The sequence below is a fragment of the Cygnus olor genome, chromosome 2 (assembly GCF_009769625.2).
Source record: "Cygnus olor isolate bCygOlo1 chromosome 2, bCygOlo1.pri.v2, whole genome shotgun sequence".
NCBI classification, from domain to species: Eukaryota; Metazoa; Chordata; class Aves; order Anseriformes; family Anatidae; genus Cygnus; species Cygnus olor.
The window spans coordinates 74,693,814-74,715,064 of NC_049170.1; the positions used below are offsets into that span (position 1 = coordinate 74,693,814).

At 38.5% G+C, this 21,251-nt stretch overlaps 1 protein-coding gene across 4 annotated transcripts in view; it reads right to left on the reverse strand.

Annotated features, from left to right (window-relative positions):
* Positions 1-21,251, reverse strand: part of CDH12 (cadherin 12) — a 542,156-nt gene that overhangs the window by 24,586 nt on the left and 496,319 nt on the right. For all 4 annotated transcript variants that reach the window (XM_040548890.1, XM_040548889.1, XM_040548887.1 and 1 more), the window contains 2 exons: positions 19,802-19,989; positions 9,602-9,855 (listed from right to left, as the gene is read on the reverse strand). In XM_040548890.1, coding sequence (XP_040404824.1) covers positions 9,602-9,855; positions 19,802-19,989 — 442 coding nt within the window. The remainder of the gene's footprint in view (positions 1-9,601; positions 9,856-19,801; positions 19,990-21,251) is intronic.

Here is a 21,251-nt window from a genome sequence, read left to right on the forward strand (position 1 = left end):
ATAAAATAAGATGTAATGCCACTACTTGCCTAACGGCAGTGGACAACAGTCTTTGCATATCATTCATGTTGTCCTGTGTTAATACAACCACAAGGTTGTTCTCATATATTTTCAAGTGTCCTTTACAAGGTACAACCCATCAACTGTGGTGCTTTATGCGTACAAAGTACTATATACATAAAGATTAGATATATTTAATAAAATAAAAATACTTGTTATTAGCTTAAACTCTGTTAATATTAAGATTTAAAAAGAAAATAAATTGCTTAATATAATGAAAAGATATAGGATCTTTGGTGCAGAAACTGCAGTCTTAATAGTCTGGTTTTAATTTTGTTATTTTGTTTAGAAGAAGTAAATCCAGTCAAACTTATTTACTGTGACAAAAAAAAAATAATAATCTGATATATTCATAGTCCGTAAGCGTTATTAGAAAAGCCTAATGTTAATAACAGCAAAATAACATCTGAAATCTTGCTGTAAATTTTTCCCGTCATTAACCAAAAAATGTAGAGGACGTGATAATGTTCCAAAGTGGTAGATGCTGTTCTACAAGGTTGCCTTTTTTTGTTTATTTGTTTAAATAATTTATTAAGCCATCTCCATTAATGCGAGCAGAAGCTCTCTCTACCTTTGCTGAACACTGCTTCAGGCATTAGCATTCTTCAGAATGCTGCTAAGGCATTAGAGGTTAATCCAAAAGAAGCGCTGACTGCTGTACTATCAGGTCTTACCCTTTGGGCAATCTCCCAGGTACCAGCCAGATCCCAGAAGAAAGAACCACAGCCATGCAGATACCCCACATCAGACCATCAGGAACTTGTACAGCCTGGGAGGAGCAAACCCTTCTTCTCAGGTCGTCCCATGCCCATCATCCTTATGTCTTTTACATTGCAGGAGATCTTCCACATGAAAAATAACATGGTTTGGGTCTTCTGCATACTGCATGGTTGGGTTCACAGTCCTTCATATGTAGGTGCATATATCTCTGTGTTTTTAAATCAGGATGAGGGATTAGTGATTTTAGCAGCCACAAGTTTACCTTGTATGGAATGAGTAATATCTGTGCAAATAAATTATATTTTGCTCCTTTGGAGAAAATGGACCATTGTGCAGAATTAATTGACAGGGAAGCAGTGGCTGCATACACACGTACTCTAACAATGGGCCAGAATCTAGCAAGAGAAGCTCTTAAACTTTTCATGAGTCTTATAAATCTTGCATAAGGATTTTCGTAAAACACGCTAGACAATATAGGAAATAAAATGTGCTGCAGCTGAATTATCAGCCCTTCCAAACTGTCAGTTCTGCCTGTTGACAAGTTCCAGTGCTTCCTGCCCCTTCTCTATTTAAAGATTTTGTTCATATGCTTATCAAACCCTGCAGTCAGCTCCATCTTCTGCTTTGCATTTCTCATTATGAGCTGAGTATCTTATCAAAAGCCATTGTCAGTTCAGAAAATGCATTGTTTTTATTCAGTTTTAACATCATTTTTGCTGCCTCATTGAGCAAGCAGAACTTCAGGACAGCCCAGCGGAGTGGGAGCTTTGTCCTGCAATTTACTTAAGCCTCAGCTGTTTGGAGGAGGAGGGACATGGCAGGAACATGGAGCAGCAGGAGGCACGTTGGGTTTAACCTCTTCACTCCAGGCTGAATGGTTAATACTGCTGAGGTGGGAAAGCAGGACAGCACTTTCTCTACTGGCACCACAAATTATAGGTTCTGAGCACCATTTCACCCTGATTTTGAGAGGTGCACATTTGTTCCCTGTGGTGCTGCCCCTGGTCTGTGCTCTGCTGCTCTACCACCCAAGGGCTGGAAGGGGCTTCTCGCACCTGGTGCTGTGTTTGGTGGGGAAAGGGCATGCTGGGGTGGGCATCTGGATGCATCTCCGAACCTCTATCGACGGGCAGAGGGAATACAGAAAGATGGGGAGCAAACGAGGCTAAAAGGACCCCCCCTGCCCCAAAACCCTAAAAAAGCTGAGAAGGGTCAGAGGGATGTGGATTAGTCCCTCAGATGTTCAGAAGTTAACGCTTCATTTTGCACTTGGGTGCATGCGACCCAAACACCAGGGGGTAAGACTGAGAAGCAAAGCTGTGTTATGTTGCCTGGGTCCCTTGCCTCACCTGAAACATTTGTCTTTTGGTAAGGTACAAAGGCAAGAAGTGGCACTGCCACTGTAGAGGAATGCAAGCCTAGCAGCATAAATTCAACAGGAATAATCTTTGATTGCTTTGCTTTTGCATCATGCAAATATTAGCTCTGCTCTGTATCTTTTGGATACCAAAATCTGAATAAATCTTTCCGTTACATATATACATATATATATAAAGCAGAAGCAAAATGCTGATGCTGAGACAGTCGAAGGAAAAACACAAAACAGAGTCATGCTGACTCCAGAGGAAACTGCAGCACACAGTGGAGGATAGCTGGGACTGACCGGGGCTGTCAGCTGATCTGCAAGAGACAGCACGCAGTGCAGTCAGGAACTGGATGGAGGCTGCCTTGTTGCTTCGAGCCTGGTTTGGTGAAGCACTAATAAAGTAAGGGATTACTCAGGATTATTCTGCCACACCTTCCTTTATTCTTTCTCCTGCTCAGTCCTCTGCACATGTAAAGGAACCCACAATCCAGAGAGAACAGTATCATTATGGTGTCACTTTTTCAAAGGTTTTATGAATTTCATGAGGGTCCCAGGCAGACAGTGCTAGGTAAGGCAAGCACCTCCTTACTCCCCTGTGGACTGATGGCCTTTACATGAGCCACATCAGGTCCCATCAATTGCATCTAGAATTGGTTCTGCCCTCCTCCCGCGTGAGCTGGATTTTTTGCACTGTGTTTCCTCCACAGCATATGTTTTTGAGTTTTACTGCCTAAATTGATCCATTATGATAAATCTGAAGATTTGATATTTACATAAATGCTTACAGCATTTCTTTTCTGTTTGGCCATATTGAACTTCTGTATTGTATTTAAATTATATTTGCTCTTTTCACATCCAACTATCTGAGATGATCCTATGCCATTATTTGCCACACTGTCTTTTCCAGCTTAGAAAAGATGGAAGCATCTGAGATCTGTCTGCATCTACAGTCAGGATGTGACTGAACTTTCCACACACATAGATCCCAAAATGTGCATCTCAGAAAGAAAACTGTGGTTTAAACTTAATGAGCCTGAAAGGAAATAAATGACCAAATACATAAGAAACTCATGCTCAAACGCAATACGTATTTAATCATAGCAATAATCTTGAGCATTATAGGACAGGAAAATAGAGCTAATATTTACAAATAGAGCTAAAGGAGAAATTCAGATTGAAAGGACTTGGAACCTGCCTACATTTCAGTAGTTAAAATAGCTATTGTTTTGGAAAAAGGTGTCAGATCAGTAATTAAAAATGCTGGCAATCTTCATTTTGTATTAGGAATAAGGTTTAAGGTTTGACTTTGTGTAAAACTGTTCAGGATAACCAGCCAACGCTCTTCCCTGGAGCATTTAAGTTCTTTTTAGGTCTTGGTGTGAGGCCTGACTCTTCATAATTTTCTCAGTGTCAAGCCATGAGAGGTTCATAGCTTGAGGTGACATGGCTGCAACCATTAAACCTCTGTTTTAATCTCACAGTTGCTTTTTAGAATGCTTGATAAATCCATTGCTGGGGAAATTAGGAGTAAGAGCTGTGGATCAAAATTAGGAAGGCTGTTATTTGAGCTGAAGTAAAATGACAGTGTGTGCCTCTGGGATGTGAACTGGCTTTGTAAAATCACATCACCAGGTGGTACAAGTGCTGTGAAGAAAATCAGTTATTATGGTCATATTGCTCCTTTTCTCTCCCTCTGGCTTATTAGCTATTCTCAATTTATTTAAAATTTTTTCCTGCCAAGTTCTTTTTTTTTCTGCCTTGGAGATGAATGCACTTTTCTTTATTTTCAGCATTCAATTCTTTCTCAAACAGGTTAATCACTGAAAGCAGTAGTGCTTAAACTTCTTGGAGCTACACATACTTTTAGTTCCAAGCTCCTGACTGACATTCAGTAACTTAATATAATTGCAACTGAAGATCACTTACTGTTCTTTGCAGGCATCAGTAAATTAGGAAATTACTAACTATAAGTAAAGGTTACTGGCCTTTCTCAGTTTTAAACCTTGTTTTGAGTTGCTTTTGACTTGCTGGACCTCGGAAATAGAATTTCAAGCTGCAACTACTTCCAGAAGTAGATCTAGGAAAAAATATGCATGTCAAAAGAATCCTAGCAATATTCTATTTGGAAACGTCCAACTTCCCTCTAGCACAAACTTTATGACTTGTGACAGAAAACATTCACCTTTGCTCTGTGTTCCCACCAGTTTTGTGAAAACCCACACAGATTGCAGAATTAATCTGTATGTGCTCTAAAATGACAAGATACTGTTTTTCAGCAAAAATCTCTGTCTGTTCCCAGTGAAGATGCTGTAACATCACACGGGGTCAAGTGAGCGACAACGTGTTTAGCACCCTGAGTGCTCCCTGAGCCAAATGACACCGGGAATTAGGGAGGCTGATGAGGAAAGAGCAAATACGTCAGCCTTCCCTTGAGATTCAGGGAAAATGTTGGGACAGAAACCCTGTCTCTAGAGATGTAGAAACAAGATCAAAGTAACAGGAACAAAGAGAAAGAATACATCAAGCCACTGAGATCAAAAAAGATGTCTGTCATTGGCACAGGAAACGAAGAGAGTAGAGTGGGATGCTAATGAAGCTAATGGGATTTGGTACAGGAGGAAAAAGGCAGAAACTAACTGTGGGAGAGATAAAGATGGACTGTGAAATAGGAGACTGGTAGAAGACTGGCAGAGCACAGGAGATACAGGAAAACAGTAGGAGGATTGAAAATGCTGGTGAGGGATCTGGAGCAGGAGCTGAGAAGCATTGGTGCAGGAATTTGAATTGGTTAGACTGGATAAATTAAAACTTGGAATAGAGAGCTCTTAAAAGTAGTTGAGGAGCCTGGGACTTCAAACAAAGGAAAAGGATGGAGTAGAGCTAGAGTGGTGACAGAAACACATGGGGGGGACAGAGCACAAAAAGTGCAGAACTCAACAGAGACACTAAAAATGAACCAAAATTCCTGAGTCCCGTCATCGTTTGTGTGCAATACCAATTGGCAAAGTCCCTTTATAGCATACCATACTTCATACCATACAGACAGAAATAGTTCTCTCTTAATCTGTTATTAAATGAAGAGGCTGGGGGTGCTGGAACTAGACTTTCCAATCTTTCTATGTATGTATGTATGTAACTATAAGAGACATTTTGATGTCATGGGATGGGATTTTTCTTTTTGAAGAAACAGCAGAGTAAAAAGTGTACACACACACACACACACACAGAGTCAGAATAATTATGGGATTAGAAGGTCAAGTATCCTGTGACATATGTAACTAGTTCATCTTGCTTGTGTTTGTACATTATGATAAAGAGTTTAAGATTCAGGAAGAAACCTATTAATGTATTTTCTTAGTCTTTACTTGACAAAGTATTGCACTGGGAAATCAGACTCTAACAATAAAAATTTCTGGACCACAGTGACCTAGTTCAGAAAATAAATAAGGTTTTTCCTTTGGAAGCTCATGCTGGGAATATAGTCTTGTCCCCATGATACTGAGGGCAAGACTGACCTGTGGCTAGTACACAATTTATTTATTTTTTAATATCACAGCTTCATGACTCTAGACTTGGACAGGATAATGCACAGTCCCCACAGCTTTTCTGCTTTCAGTGGTTCTTGTTTATAAAGCAAAGCTCCTGAGTCAAGCAGAGATCTGAAGGGCAGTGTTGTGGCACAGAATGTGAAACTCATTGTAATTGGAGTCATATCTGGGGCTCACATAAGGGGCAAAATCCTTTCACGCTTTATGGCAGAAGATCAACTCCTAGGAAACCTGACAACTTCAAAGGTGTTGGTGCGAAGTTGCTGAACTTCACACACAATGTTAGATAAAGTTCACTATTCTAGACAACACTGCATATAACTCCATTTTTGCCATCCATTTGTACTTGTTATTTAGATAGCTATTTCTAACATTATTAACGTATATGTGCATGTAGAAGTGATTTTTAGAAAGCCTTAAAATCCCTTGCACCAGAAGTAATGAATTTTAAAACATTTGTATATTTATAAATAACGTACATTGCCATGAGTACTTCAACACCGTTTTTGTTTTATTTATTTATTTATTTATTTATTTTACTTCTAGACAGCTTGTAACCATCATAAACAAGAGGAGTCTGAGAGGAACATAAGATCGTTCATGTACTTTCAGAAGTACATTGGGATTGTTGATGGCTACAAAGTGCATGGGACTTCATCTTAACATTTGTGCAGAGCATTTCTTGCAGCACTATGGAAAAAATAGGAATGGAACAAATAGCTCTCCTGAGATACATAAACTCCAAATTTAACACCATTTGAAAATCACGTGCAGTGAGGTAATGTTCCAAAACAGCTTCAAAGCCAGTCACCCTTGCAGGTGTTGAATACCTGCAGCCCCTTTTCTCTATGTTTAATTTCCTGTTTTTTAATGAATGTGCACTCTGTGCCCTTTCATTTCAACATCTCTAACAAAAACCATTCCACGAAACAAACTTTTTAAAATTCCTGACCTCTCCTTATAACTGGATTCCACTTACAGGAGGAAAGAGAAAAAGAATATAAACCTCAATGTTTTTAATGGCTTCCAGCTAAATACTTTCCTTTTACTAACAGCAGAACCCAGCCTTCACTCTTAGCTGTTATCTCCCCCTTCCTCATATGTCTAAACCATATGTCCAAACTAATTCTATGTCTAGCATAATAGAGCTAAAGTTTCTGTCTGGTGACATGGATTAAGTTGCTGTGACTAGTGCTTTCACGTGAGCTGTTCTAGCCTGCTTTGTTGCCCAGAATTTTGCCTTCTATTGCATACAGTTCAGACTGGTCTTTTATCCCAGTCTTTATTGTTTGGCAGGTTGTTGGTTTTGTTGTTCTTATTTTAATGGGCATTTTAATGTCAAAACTGCTGTAGGAAAATATTTCAGAGAAAATGAATTAATTAGTAGAGAAATTGTTCCACACAGAAAATGGTATGTGCTGTTGCCTCAGAGGACATTACTTGCTTTTTCATGTCTGCTGAGAGGGCATATTTACTTAGAAGATGTTCAGACTCCTACTTTAAAACATGATAAAAATGATGGAGCCATTCTTTACATCTATGAGGCAATCTACATTTTAAACAGCTGAAAGCATAATTGCTCAAGATACATTTAAAAGTTGTAATCACATGCAAGGCTTTTGAAGAAATTTATGCTTTTCTAACTTCTGGTCACTGACTCCAGTTAGAGGATATAAAGCTCATGGAATATTGATCGCTAATACATCAGTAACTAATAATTGCATATAACTACTTTTTTTTTTTTTTTTTTTGGTCAGCATTTAAATACGGGTAGGTTCTTCCAGGGCATGATTTAATGTGTTAAATTAGCAAAAAGATTATCACTGAATTCAAACAGCAGGAGATCAAGCTGAATATGGAGAATCAAATCTGTCAGATAAATGAGAGCTAAGGAAGAGATTTCATGAGTGAACTATGAAAATTTATAGAAATAAGTGATCTTACAAAGCTGGACAAGAGAGCTGCATTGAGAGGTTTGCAGATTAATCTTAGCAGCATGTCAGCTGGCTTACTGGAACAAATCCCTGCCCTTAAAGCAAAGCACCTTCAAAGTCCATTGAATTCAATGTATGGCGTACTTCTGGGTAAGAATGGGTACCTCTAAGAAGTCTCTAATATCTAACACAGTTCATGTTTTTCACTCATGAACCAGCAGAATCAATTCTTAAAAAGTAACCCTGGGAGCACTTCTGTAGTTTGTCAGTGCTCATGGTCAGCAAGTAGAGCAGTGAGCCTGAAATGCATGAGTATTTTATAATATTCCCGGTCTTTTAACTGTAGATGAGAATTTGAATGATTTCAGGGTTAAAAAACGCAGTCATGGACACCTCCAAATGGCTTAGGATTTAGTATTAATGAAATCTGTGTATGGAGAAACCACCTTGTAGTTGCAGATGTAGACTCAGTAGCTAAAGTGCTTGATGCTCCTAGCAGGACTTGTAAGATAAAAAACTTCCACTGAGGAGTGGTTATATATTTAAATGATTCTGCTGTCATATGAAAAAAATACAATAATGATTAAAGGGCTTGCTATTTGATTGCAAAAGACAATATAGTTTTCATCAGAATAATGTCTTCATGGAGGCTATTTTCATAGTTTAACACCAGGGAAAAAGGCTCCCACTGAAGTCTTTGTTGGTGAATGTTTTAATCCTTTGTCAAGGCAGGAATGTGTCACAGCTCCATGACCAAATACTCTTCTGTATTAGAAAATAATGAAGGATGTATTTTTTTAAAAAAGTGAAGCAAACAACATTAGTAAGATTTAGGCAACAATTAACTAGGAGATAGACACCCACTCTCATGTGTTAAATTCTTGCATATGAATACAACGTCATCTAACATACTTACTGTACATTTTGAGAATGTAAATACTGAGTCAACATATGCATAGTTAATAAACATGGATTATGTTAAAAAGTCAAAATTATGTTTGTAATCAATTTATTTGGAATACATACTTTGAATGGTTATATGTATGAATGTACATGCACTTAGTAGCCATGAGTGACATTTCATCATTTTATCATAGTCCCATTTGATAAACATTAACATTTAAAGATTGATTACTTCCATTATGTCTGTAATATTGCTCTTTACAGTCTGGGACTAAAAATATTTCCTGAAGTCAGGTAAATTCAGCATGGATTGGTACTGGAAATATGTGTAATGACTCCCTACATCTTACACCATATTTGCACAGGAGCTTCTTTATTGGTACATAACTCTGGTTCACTTTACGGTTTCTAATGTGGCTGGAAATATGTCAGCAAAGTCAATACATTACATATGCATAACAGCTCCCCTCTACCTTTTATTTCAGAAAATAAGCTATATCAGTAAATGGGGGGTTTTGCTGGCAGGAGTTTGCTTGTGCTGAAATCTGCTGAACACAGCCATGTTCATCAGTAGTCACCTCCTCAGCACCTTAGCCAAGAAAGATATAGCACTTATTTATTAAAGCATTTGTTCTTTGCCAGAAGTGAAGACTGAGTGGTTCTTGTGAAAGGGGAAGCACTCACTGTTACTTGTTGAGGCAACACAGACGTAGTACAGACAACCTCCTTTTTCACTACTGTATGTCAGAGCTGCTTTTTTGGAAGTCCCAGACATCAGACAAAACAATCTTTTACTTCCTTAGTCACAGGACACAATCTCTGAAGCCATGTCACTGCATGGTAATGTGTATGATCTTCTGTATGATGACAAGCTGCCAGCATATAATGCATTTTTCCAGATAAACCACCTAAACGAGCATTTCTTTTCAGTATTTTTCAGCAGCAGTTACCTCTTACAGCAACAGACTTGGAACAATTTGCATCTTCTTACTAAGCTCTTTGCCACCTAGTCCGTGTCAGCAGCAGTTTGGGTTGCCTGAAAGTTATTGAAGGAGAAAAAGCTTTCTTACCTAACCGAACTGCTGCCAGCATCGAGGTCTTGTGCTGTCACTGCACCGATAATGGTCCCCACAGGAGTATCCTCATAGACCTCCATCGTGTACATAGGCTTGCTGAAAACTGGAGGTTCATCCATGTCCAACACATTTATCTTCACAGTAGCAGTGTCTTTGAATGGACCCACTGAGTGAAATCGATGGTCAAGATGGAGATTGGAGGCCTCGACTTTGAAGGTGTATGCTTTTTTTGTTTCGAAGTCTAATGGCTGTGGAAAGAACGAAGGCTAAATATAAGATCTGACTAAAAATTAAACATTGCAAAATCACTTTGGTAGAATTTGACATAACTTAAGATGTCTTCAATGTAAACTTCAGCTCCTGAGCTAATCATCTAACCTGGTTTTGCAGTCACTGAAGAGGAATGAACAATTTTAATAAACCTCAAGCTAAGGTGGTTTCTGAAATAGGCCAGATGAATCATGTCCAGGAAACAACTGTTTCTCTGCATTAAAAAAATCAGGATGACTGACATGGATGTAAACAGTTACACTGTAGATGTCTGAAACTAACTGACTACGGTTCACATCTTGCAAATTAGCTCTGCGCAGGTTAGCCAGAGACTGGCATTCACAACTCCCATGAGCAGACAATCAGCCATCTCCAGCTGGTCTAGGTCATTAAACAGAAGGTTTGCACTGCTTTTAGCACAGAAAGATTTCAGAGAACTATGACAATGATAGAAAGGAGCCCAAATGAAAACTCTGATATATACTGGTGGGTCAAACCAAACTTAGGTATGGCTTGCAACATGAATTCAAACCTGATCTGGTTTTCCTATTAAATAGTTATCTTAAGTGAACTGCTATCCACAAGATATATTTGAGCAGCACATATGTTGAAAATGCCAACTTTGACTCTGCCTTCTGATCCTAGGTGTAACTTATAACATCTTGAAAGCATCATAACAGCATTTGTACCTTTCTGATTTCTGATGGAAATTTCTGCAATCAGATTGTTTTCACGTGGGTTTGTGTCAATGTACATCAATTTAGTAACTTTGGTTTTAGAAAAGTAATCATCTCGATACCATAATGAAGTCATATTTAGTTGAGAAGACAAAGAAGCTTTATTTTCTGTCAAAAAGGGTTTTGCTGCGTTGTGGCTTTCATGTTTTTAATTTTAGTGAGGAATCTTTTCCTGATGTCTGGGCAATACTGCCACCTAGCGGCTCTTCCCTATAATTGTCGAGTTAGAAATTTTCAGACGGGAAGGATATGCTATCTGGAAAAGAGAGCAGGATCACCAGTGTAGGAACAAGAATACGTTAATGTCTGTCAGTTTTTTCTCCTCCAGCCATTATTACCACAGTGTTTCCAGTCATTTTTCACAGATAGTACAGATTTAAGTTATGCTATTTTCTGTCCTTATCACAGCAGGACATAATTGGCCAGATGCCTGGCTAGTCTAAGTTGAAGTAGCTCCATTAAAATCAATGGAGTTACCTTGATTTACATTAGCTGAGCAGCTAGCATAATGGTTTAAAATCCTTATGAAAAACATTATAATTTTAATAGACTGCATGGCCAGTCTTTTCTGAGCTGGGGATTTAAAATTAGCCATCCAAGTCTATATGCCCTAGAAATAATCAAGCCTGAAAGCCAAGTGCTACTAACCAATCCACTACCACATAGAGCCATCCTTCTACAGACTAAATTCCCAGTAAAAGCCAATATGAGTTGCAGCTTCATGACTGGACTGACAACAAGAAGAAGCAGCTAAGGCTAAGAAGATACAGACAAAATAAAATGTGGAAGATCTTGTGCCCCAGTGATGAAACTCTAAGCCATTGCCTTTGCTACAAAAAGGCATGCTGCTTCACTATCCAAATTGTTGTCATACTGTCCTTTGAGTTTCTATACTACTCATGTTCGTTGTTATGCTTTGCCAAAAAAATTCCCCCAGAGTGAGAAACCAAACCAAGCCAAACCCTTCTCCAGCAGATTATATAAAGTGCTAACAACTTTTCAAAAAATGCTTGAGGGAGGGGGAGAAATCCTGGAGCTTACAGAACCGGTTTGGAGTGGAAAAAGTCTAAGTAATCATGAGGGCTAAGCTAGAGATAAAGATTAACACAAAAAGCAAGAAATCTAAGCTCCCAATTAAGTATTAATTCTATCTGATGCCTTGTATGCTTTGTCCATATACTCCCAAATTGCATTAAGAAAATGACTCCTCTGATCTATGAGTGTATTTGCAGATAGATGTGCAAGCATCAAGAGCCATAATACATGTGGTCCTTGCAGGCAGAGTTACTCTTAGAGGCAGAAGTACTAGATCATGGTCCTTGGCAGTGCCCAGCACACAACTTTCATGATGTAACGGGAACAAGGTCCTTGTCTGGGGATGGACAGAAAGGAGTAAGATTTCAGGCAAGTCAGGCATCAGTGTGCTCAAGCTGGCATATTTTACAGCACAGAAACCCAGGAAACTGATAAAGTGGCTGCGTTACTTCTCTCTCCCCAGCACTATGGGGCACTGCTATGGTATATTTTTGAAAAGCCAGATTGACCCCAAGAAGGGAAAATGTTTTCCACTGTAGTCTCAGAGCAACCAATTCTCTCTTTCTGTCCTTCTATGGACAGATCAATATAGCTAGAGGTTAAACAGTATGCAAAGCACAGATGGTACTCAGAATAAGAAGAGACAGGCTGAAAGTGCTGAGCCATCATCAGAGCAAGGAATCAGTGACAGACTCCCACAAAATAGCAGGATGTAGCCTTTTAACATACGTAAGACTAAACTGCAGCTCAAGTGTTTGTGGAAAGGTGGGAAGGTTACAAACAATAAACCTAGGATGTAATTTCAAAATGAAAATGTTTGTACAGCATATGTCATGCAGTAAAGGAGTATGGTTTAAAAGGATTGCATCTGTGGGGAGACCATATCCTGATCAGTTCTGTTCCCATTTTTGCATAGTTGAGCCATACGGACAGCTACTGACAGTTTCAAATTTTGGCATTTGTATGATATGATTGGAGTTTGCCTGAAAACAACAACAACAACAAAAAAAGGAAAGTCTGCCTAGCTCTTAGAAAACAAAACAAAACAAAATAAACAAACAATAAAACCCCACATTTTTTATTTTTTATTTTTTTTAGTTTCAAAGATGTTAGAATACCATTACTTTTATTTCTTTTTTTAATAGATACCACTGAGAGTTGTGAAGGAAATGAGCGGTTGACACAACATTTTATCTGATAGTGCCCAGTCCTATTTTAATTTAAAATTTGGAATGCTGTTAAGGTTACAAACCCAGCATAATGTTAGTAAGAATATCCCATTCTTAATAAATAAATAAATAAATAAATCTCCAAGGTTACTGAAACTTCTTTCAACCAATCAGATTTCAATGGAATAACCTCATATAATTTTTTTTGTTTGCTGTTTTTAAATAAAAATTTAACACAAAACCCACAAAACAATAGAAATACTTATTTCTTCTATAAAAATGATTATATTCAGAAACTAAAGTTTGATAAGGCTTTTATTTTAGAAAATATATTATTTTTTCTACAGTAAGCAGTAGTATGGTTAAAAGTAAGGGAGCTTTTTATTAGCTATGTGCCATTCAACAATTATATGTGTCCTTCTAATTGATATTCTAAGTGCCAGTGTCAGAATAGATGTCATTGGCCCCTCTACTAGCTCTTATGCTCCTTTTCTATGCTGTGTTTATTAGCTGCGCTATACAGCTGTACAGTAAAGTGCTATCAGTGTATATACAGCTGTGTGCGGCAAAGGAAATCCACAAATCCCCAAATCAAATAATACATAAAGACAAATCACTTTCTCTTGCAACTCAGGAAGTACCATGAACAGGTTTATTTAGTATGACTAGGAAATCACATAGAGCTCTGGTTTAGAAATAAGTTTATTTTGAAATATTACTGTTGTCCATACTCCAGACAGAAATGAAGAAATGCTGTAACTGTATTTTGTATTTCATTTGTGGTTTTTATATATATTTTGTATTTTATATCCATAGATAGATTAGATATAGATGTAGATGTAGATGTAGATGTAGATGTAGATATAGATATAGATGTAGATGTAGATGTAGATGTAGATATAATTAAAGAACTGAAACAGAAAAATGGGCTGAAAGATAAAATAAGTTCTGTTGAGAAGCACAGCTAGGGCAAAAAAAGAACTATCCTGACAGTTTAGTCTTCACAAAAAGACAGGACTGGAAACTCCAGAAATTTCTGTTTTTTATCTACACATAAGAGACGACAATGCTGTTTGCGATACAGACATTCATGACCCATACCTACACCAATGGAAAAGCCATAATTTGGGGTAAGACTGTAAGCCCTGGGACCTACGGATAGTTACGGGCAGCAGGACGGTGTTCTGTGCTGAGAGGAAGTGCATGTTAACTTAGGCTTGTTTTCATACCAGCAACAACTCTGTCTCGTGTTTGTCAAAAAGTCTGGCAATGCTTTCCCCTTGAAGATGGGCTGAGCTCGTACATATTTGTGAAATGCCGGCAACCAGATTGTTCACTGTGCATTGACATATTTCAGTAATTGTATTTCTGTAATGGGTTTTAGTATTAACATTAAATAGTAAATAGTTGATATTATACAGCATAGTCAATTAAAGGAAGCTCCAGATAAAACAGGAACTTTCATTAATTTCAGAGTTGAGAATACAGAATAAAAAAAAATGAGTTCTGTAGACCAAATCTGATGTGCAGCAAGTGCTGCAGCTTTGACCAAATCTGAAGTGAGTGCTTCAAGATTAGACGGGAAGTGGGGAAAATATATGTATATTATTTAACTGGAGAAGGGGAGAAGTCAACCAATGTCAGGGTCTCTCCTGTTTTCTGCTTGAGGAGGAGTTGAAGTGACATATTTAGAGTATAGCACATAGGCAAAGAAGATGCTTCCAGTTATTCATGACAATCTGGCAAACAATTTTTGCTGAATATGAGTAGCATGGAGAGGGACAAAGGTGTTTTCCTTGAGTAAGAGTCTATAATGAATGTTCTCATTATATATTTTTTAATTTGTGAGTAAAAGAAGCACACTGTGAGTAGGAGGTACTTCTTATCATCAAGGTGAGAGGTGTGCACAGTTTGCCTTGGATATCTGTAGCTCAGACAAAGACAGTGGAAAATAATTTTGATATTATGTATTGTTTCATTTGATTTTTTTTTCTTTACTGGAGAGATCTGAGGAAATATCCGTATTTCCAGATAAGAAAACATAGAGCCTTTTGCCAATGTCCTGTGTCTCTTTTTCAAGAGAGGGATCAGTTTGTTTTTCAAGTATGGAAGAGGATGGAGGAAGAGGAAGGTATGATAAAGCAAGAACATGATAATGTAAACTGTATACATTTTATAGTAAAGACAGTATTAAATTTACTGCAAAACTTGTAAATAGATTTTGTTGGAGAGCAGGGACAGCTTTTGAATCACAACAAGCAGATCATGGCCTACTGCACACAGCAGGCTGTGTTACGCTCTCCCTGCTTTCAGCATCTGTCTAGAAGCATTAAAGGGAGGTTAGGTCTGATTAATCTCTCAGTCTAGCTAATCCGTCCATGGATAATCAAGAGTTGACTGCAAGGTTAAAGAAAGAAAATAACAGGTGGAGTACTTGAAGTGAACAAGTGGATACAAGCATCTGTCCAAAAGGTAAATTTCCCCATACATCACCATATCTTACTCATTTCTGTAGCTGCCTTTCACTGTTCCAGGAAAAGCTGAACCCATTCACTCTGTCTGCAAACTACACAGGCTGAAGATCTCCCTTCTATACTGGTTTTGTCATTCTTTTCTGTGCCTACTATGATCTTTATGATTGCATCTGTACCCAATTAATGCCTTTCTACCTGTACTGAGGAACATAACATAGCCTGCTTTTCCTCCTCAAAATGTAGAACTATCTGCCACGTTTCTCATTCACACAAAGCTGTGAGTTATGATGACAGACAGACAGTTGCACATAACTACAGGGGGTGTTCTGTGTTTTTGGAGAATTAAGGGGTGGGTGAGCAAAGCAAGCAGCAGCAGCAATGACATTCTGGCTGAGGCATGTCAGGAGCCTGCCCTGTGCTCACCACTGCGCTGTGTAGGTGCTGTCAGGCTGCCCTTACATGATGTCTTGGTACCACATACACTTGCTGTCCCATGGGCAAGAAAACTCAGCTTACTCAGCAAACTTCTACTTGCTTTAAAATCTTTTTAAAAGTGAAAGAAGCCCCTGAGAATATGAAAAAGTATATAGTCCAAATACCTCCATGCAGCTACTGGGTTTATTTGTCAGCTCCCCAAATTTCTGTTATTTTCTCATCACTCAAGCTACTTTTCCTCATCATTAAGTACTTACGCCCTCCTTGACATACTGTGATTTCAGGGATACAGCTTTGTCACCTGGCCAGATAGCAGTGTTACAAGGCTTACAAAAATGGCTCCACAAGTCCCTTGAGCATCCACTGACCCACACCAGGAATCCACCCAGTATGGTGCAGCGCTACAGGACTATACCAGATGAAGCCCCAAAACAGCTTTCTCCTGGCTTTTCGAGACACTCTGCACAAGTTAGTGAAATAATGTCTGAGCCATGCTCGGTGTTTGAACCCTGCTCAATTTCTGGATTAACTCATGCTGAGCCAAACAAGAGGCTGTGGGCTGATCCTGTAAACTCATCCTTGGTTTAATAAACCTAGTGCCAACTGTTCAGTGAAGCTTACATCCTGCTGTTTACTTTATTTATTTATTTATGTATGTATGTATGTATGTATGTATGTTTTCTGTTGGATGAAGTCATCAAAGATTTCTTATCAGTTTGGGTAAAACCAGGAGCTGGTCTGGGACAGATGAATTTTCCTCCCATTCCAAGGAGTGCTACCCTGTGCCCACCACACACCAGTCCGGAGGAAGTGGTCTCATCTGGCACCCCACTACTTGCAGCTTACACTTGCTGTTGTTTCCTGGAGTACCCAGGTAGGATAACAGATAAGCATGACTATATAAGCATAAAACGTGACAAACATAGTATTGGACAGATCTGCACAAGGGGAGACTGGTCATTCTATGCCTACTATTTTTTACTCTCACAGAAAACCATGTGCAGCACTATATCAATGCCAGACATTTCCCCCTCCTTCTGCTCAAAATATTTTCCCTTTTTATTTTGAGACTGAGAGAAAGCTATTACAGTACTAACCACACAGTGGTGCTAAATGGCATTTGGATCATTTGTTTAGCAGAATATAATGAAATCTATTCCAATTTGAAAATATGTAAATAGCACAAGAGTAGTAGTAATCAGGCTTATATTGGATCATAGCATGAAAATAAATTAGCAACCCAAATGAATTATTTAAGATATGTACCTTATATAGCTTTGGTTGGTTGTGCCTGTTTAACGTCTGAGATGCAGTAAACAAGCTTTTGCAACCGACAGTTCACTTAGAGTGTTGAAAAGAACCATTTGGCTTGTGCAATTTTTGTCAGCAAGTATTCCTTCTACCAAAAATAAACATAGTCCAGGAAGGATTCAGTTTTCTCAATTTTGATATAGAAACATCTCCATGTTTTCTTGCATAACAACAGATTAAAAAAGCATCAATGCACTGACTGACAGTTTCTGTCTGCAACAAAATTTTCAGGAAAAATAAAAGCAAACTTTATAAAGGACAAAGATGCACTTGAAATGGCTCAATGCTGAACTACTGCACTACGTACAATGTCAGAGTACGTGTGATACAGAAAGAAGTGCAAATTTGCTTTTAAAGCATGTGGCACTTTTAATTAATGGTTTTGACTGAATATTACATATTATTTATAATTCATAGTGTTGGTCCTATTCATTCACTGACTCTGATTTAAAGAAGTACTTAAGTACATACCTAATGTAAATATTTACATAATCCCACAAAGTCAAATCAGTGTTTTGAACACCTTGTAATGTGAAATCACTTCTGTGCAGGCAAGTGAATAACTCTGTTGCAGGCTTGTATGGTACAGGTCACACGCACTTTAATAGGTTTCTACAGACTTGTGAATGTCCAGCACTTCTGAAAATCTGAGAACTGCAACCCACGAAAATACATCTGTGCTATTATTACAAGTGTAGAGAATTACAAGACGAATTAACAATAGTTTAAGGTTCTGCACTGCTTTTGATTAACTTGGGATCTAGCATGGAACTCAGGTGGATGGATTTTGGATAATTCCAAAATTTCTTAAAACACTTAACCATTTAAAGATTAGTGAATGGGACTTTTTCCTTGAAAAAAAAAAAAAACAACATAAAGGGCAATATGCAGGGGCTGTATAGAGGCATTCTTTGCTGGAGGATCCATGTGATGGGTTTATCTTCTTTCCATGCTCCTGCATAGAACAAAGCTGGAGTTCCCTGACCTGCACAGCCTGTCACTGGTCTCCAGGCTCATTGCGATGAAGAAGATTAAGGAGGGATTAGGATTTATTTTTTTTTAATTTTTCCTCCTGTTCAGTGACAAAGTTCTAGCATTTATATAAGGCAACATCAACTGACATTAATTACAGGAGCCTTCTGCTATTGCAGAAGTGCCCTAAAGTTTCCAAGATGGTGTATATTATTACTGAAGAGACTAAAAAAAATTAACAAAATACAATGAACAACTCTGAAGTATCTGCATATAGCATTTGTTGTGTCATTTATCCCTTCCCCCTACTCAAATTCTAGGTCAATTAGATATATAGTTCCCCATTAAGCAGCCTCAGAAGTGACCAGGCATTTTGCCTGTGCTGGTCCTAAAATAACTGTATCAGGGTAATTCATATGTGGATGCTCTTCACTGGTAACACGTTATATACATGCTGTTTGAGTATGTATTGCTAATTTGAGTATTTTTGCCTATACAGCCTGATATGTATATACATTAATCATCAGTATTGAAAAACTCCATTGCAGTGGATAAAAACAAGGAGCACAGCTGAGGCTTAGGCCCAACTCAGGCAGAACTAAATCCTATCAAAAATCTACACTTGATGCTCGAATATTTATTTCTCAGTGGCTCCCACTAATTGCCATTTCCGCCTGGCAGTGCGTCCTGGGGGGCACACAGCTGCTAAGCCTGACTGCTCCAAATGGAGCTATTTTTGAGTCATCTTCACAGAGGGGAAAAGGTCATTAGATAGAATATAAGGCAAACACGGATCCATGGCCAGAGCTGGGGGAAATTTCAGCACCTAAATTCTAACTGTCATTGCAACTAAAGCTTCTCATTTTCTAAAGCTTATCTTAATACACACATCCATAGTCCTTACTTCCTTGTAAATGTTGTTTCCCAGATGTGCTTATTTTACAAAAACCACACCCACAAACATGAGCTGTCTATAATGCATAGCCTGGCCTTGCAAAGTGAGCTGGTGGTTCAGCCTTGTTGATCATTGGTGTAGATGTGCATGCCTGGGCTCAGAAGCTAGCCATTGGTTAAAATGGGACTGCCCCTACTTTCTTTGGACCTCTCCTGCTGAGTACTTTAATCACCACATTCCAAATAATGTTTATTCTTTCCATCTTCAAAATCAATAAACTCAGTAATCCTGACTTTTTTTTTTTTTTTTTTTTTTTTTTAGTACACTAAAGCAGCTGAGATGCAGTGTGCATCTGAAAAGCATCCATTTCAGACACTAGTAGGAGACTGGAAGTAGGATGTGGGTTTGTGGTCATTTGGGACTCATCCACCCCAAGTAAGATCTCTGTTCACTAAAATACTGAACAGCAATTTTATTATTAAAGTAATAAGCATAACATTAAAATATTCAAAATAAAATGCTTAAAATTTAAAATGAAATATATGATCCCAAACATAAAATATTGTTCTTTGATATCATGCTCTAAACTGGGTGATTTCTCTCATGGTTTTAGGAGGAAAATTTTCCATAAAAGACAAATTATACTTTCTAGACAGAGATAAGGATTACTCTTCCACCATTAATACAGATACTATTTGTGAACAGTCATACTTGACTGCAGATGAAATGAAGCACTAAATTCCAATTTCTTTTAAGACTTAGATCACAAACAAGCATTCCAATAAAGTTACAAACTACTGTGTGTTACTCACTGTGTACAGTTGCACAATATTTAATTATCTTACCTAGTTTCTCGTTTAAGCCATGGGTACATGCACCCCGTCTGTGCCACATACCTTTTTCAGTTTGATGACTCCTTCCTGGGTGTTCTCATCTGTTGTAATGTCGAACAAGTTTCCTCCATCCCCTGGAACTATGTTGTACTCAATTTCTGCATTTTTCCCAAAATCAGGATCCACAGCTCTGATCCTTCCAATAGCAGAACCAACATGGGAGGACTCGGGCACTTTCAAATGGAAGATACCTGTGAGAAAGTGATAAATGTAATTCTTTAGAATTTTTGATAAGGAATGTAGCATATCTGATTAAAAACATGGAGCCTGTGCAAAATCAACAGACAAATAATCCAATTAAACGATGAGATCTAAACAACAGATTAGAAGATATGCATGCTTTACCCACCTAACGTGTTAATTTCTTCTACATGCTAGATCCAAACCAATGCAGCTGTAAGGGTCTTAGCAATTCTCTCTCAATATCTGTCTGTCTTTCTATATATTACACATATGGTTGACTAGTTTGATTTAAATTCTACCTGTAGGCAGCATGTTTATATGCATTTTCTTTCTTCTATGTCTAACACAATTTTTAGTATCTTAATTTTTATTTTGTTTGGGAAAATATGCCTATGCATCTCACAGTAGTTGAAAGGAAAAAAAAAATCAAAGGAAAAAGGGTTTCCATCCATTACGGTAATGCTCAGTATTGTAATTACATGTACAACTCCTTGTGAAGGGGGAGAGATAAAGAGCGTTGTTTAGGCATCAGCCACCAGAGGGTGCTCGTAGTAAAATTTCAGGGGCAAACGTAAATTTCCAGCTCTGCACACTTTTATTTTCGGCTTATTTACTAACAATAGTAATAAAAACACTCTGAAAAGCACATGCTTTATTAAGAAGCATCACCACTAATGCGTGAGGACAAAATCGTTTCATCCAGGAAAACTGCAATGTTGCAAAAGTGCTGGACGTACTAATTGAAACAGCTAGACGAAAAGGCCTTGAGTACTTTGAGCCAGCGTTGAGTTCAGTGCCATCCTGAGCCGGCCTCAGTGTATTACATCTTACCCTTCCTTGCCCCGCCAGCTGCACGTTTCCTTGTCCCAGGCTTCCTCCAGCTCCCTTCCATCAGCAAAGCATCAGCAAAGGCCTTCCCTGCACCCTACCTGCGAGCAGGCAGGAGGACATTTGCTGCTCTTTTTCAGTAGTCCAGCAGGACGGGCACCTGTGACTAGTGGGGTCATGCTGGGGTGACTTCTCAGAGATTTCCCCCAGTAGCAATTCAGTCCCAGGTCCCAGAACATGGCTTTGAGAAGCGGATGACTGTCACGTCCCGCTGCTGAATTAAACAGCAGACTCTGCTCCCTGTTGTTTCCTCCTTACAATGCGAGCAGCATAAGCATTTTCAGCTCCCCAGTATTTCCAGGTGACGAAAAAAATGACATTCACAATGCTGGATTAGGAGGAAACCCGCTTTTTTGTGAGCTGGTAGTTTGGACTGTGTTAC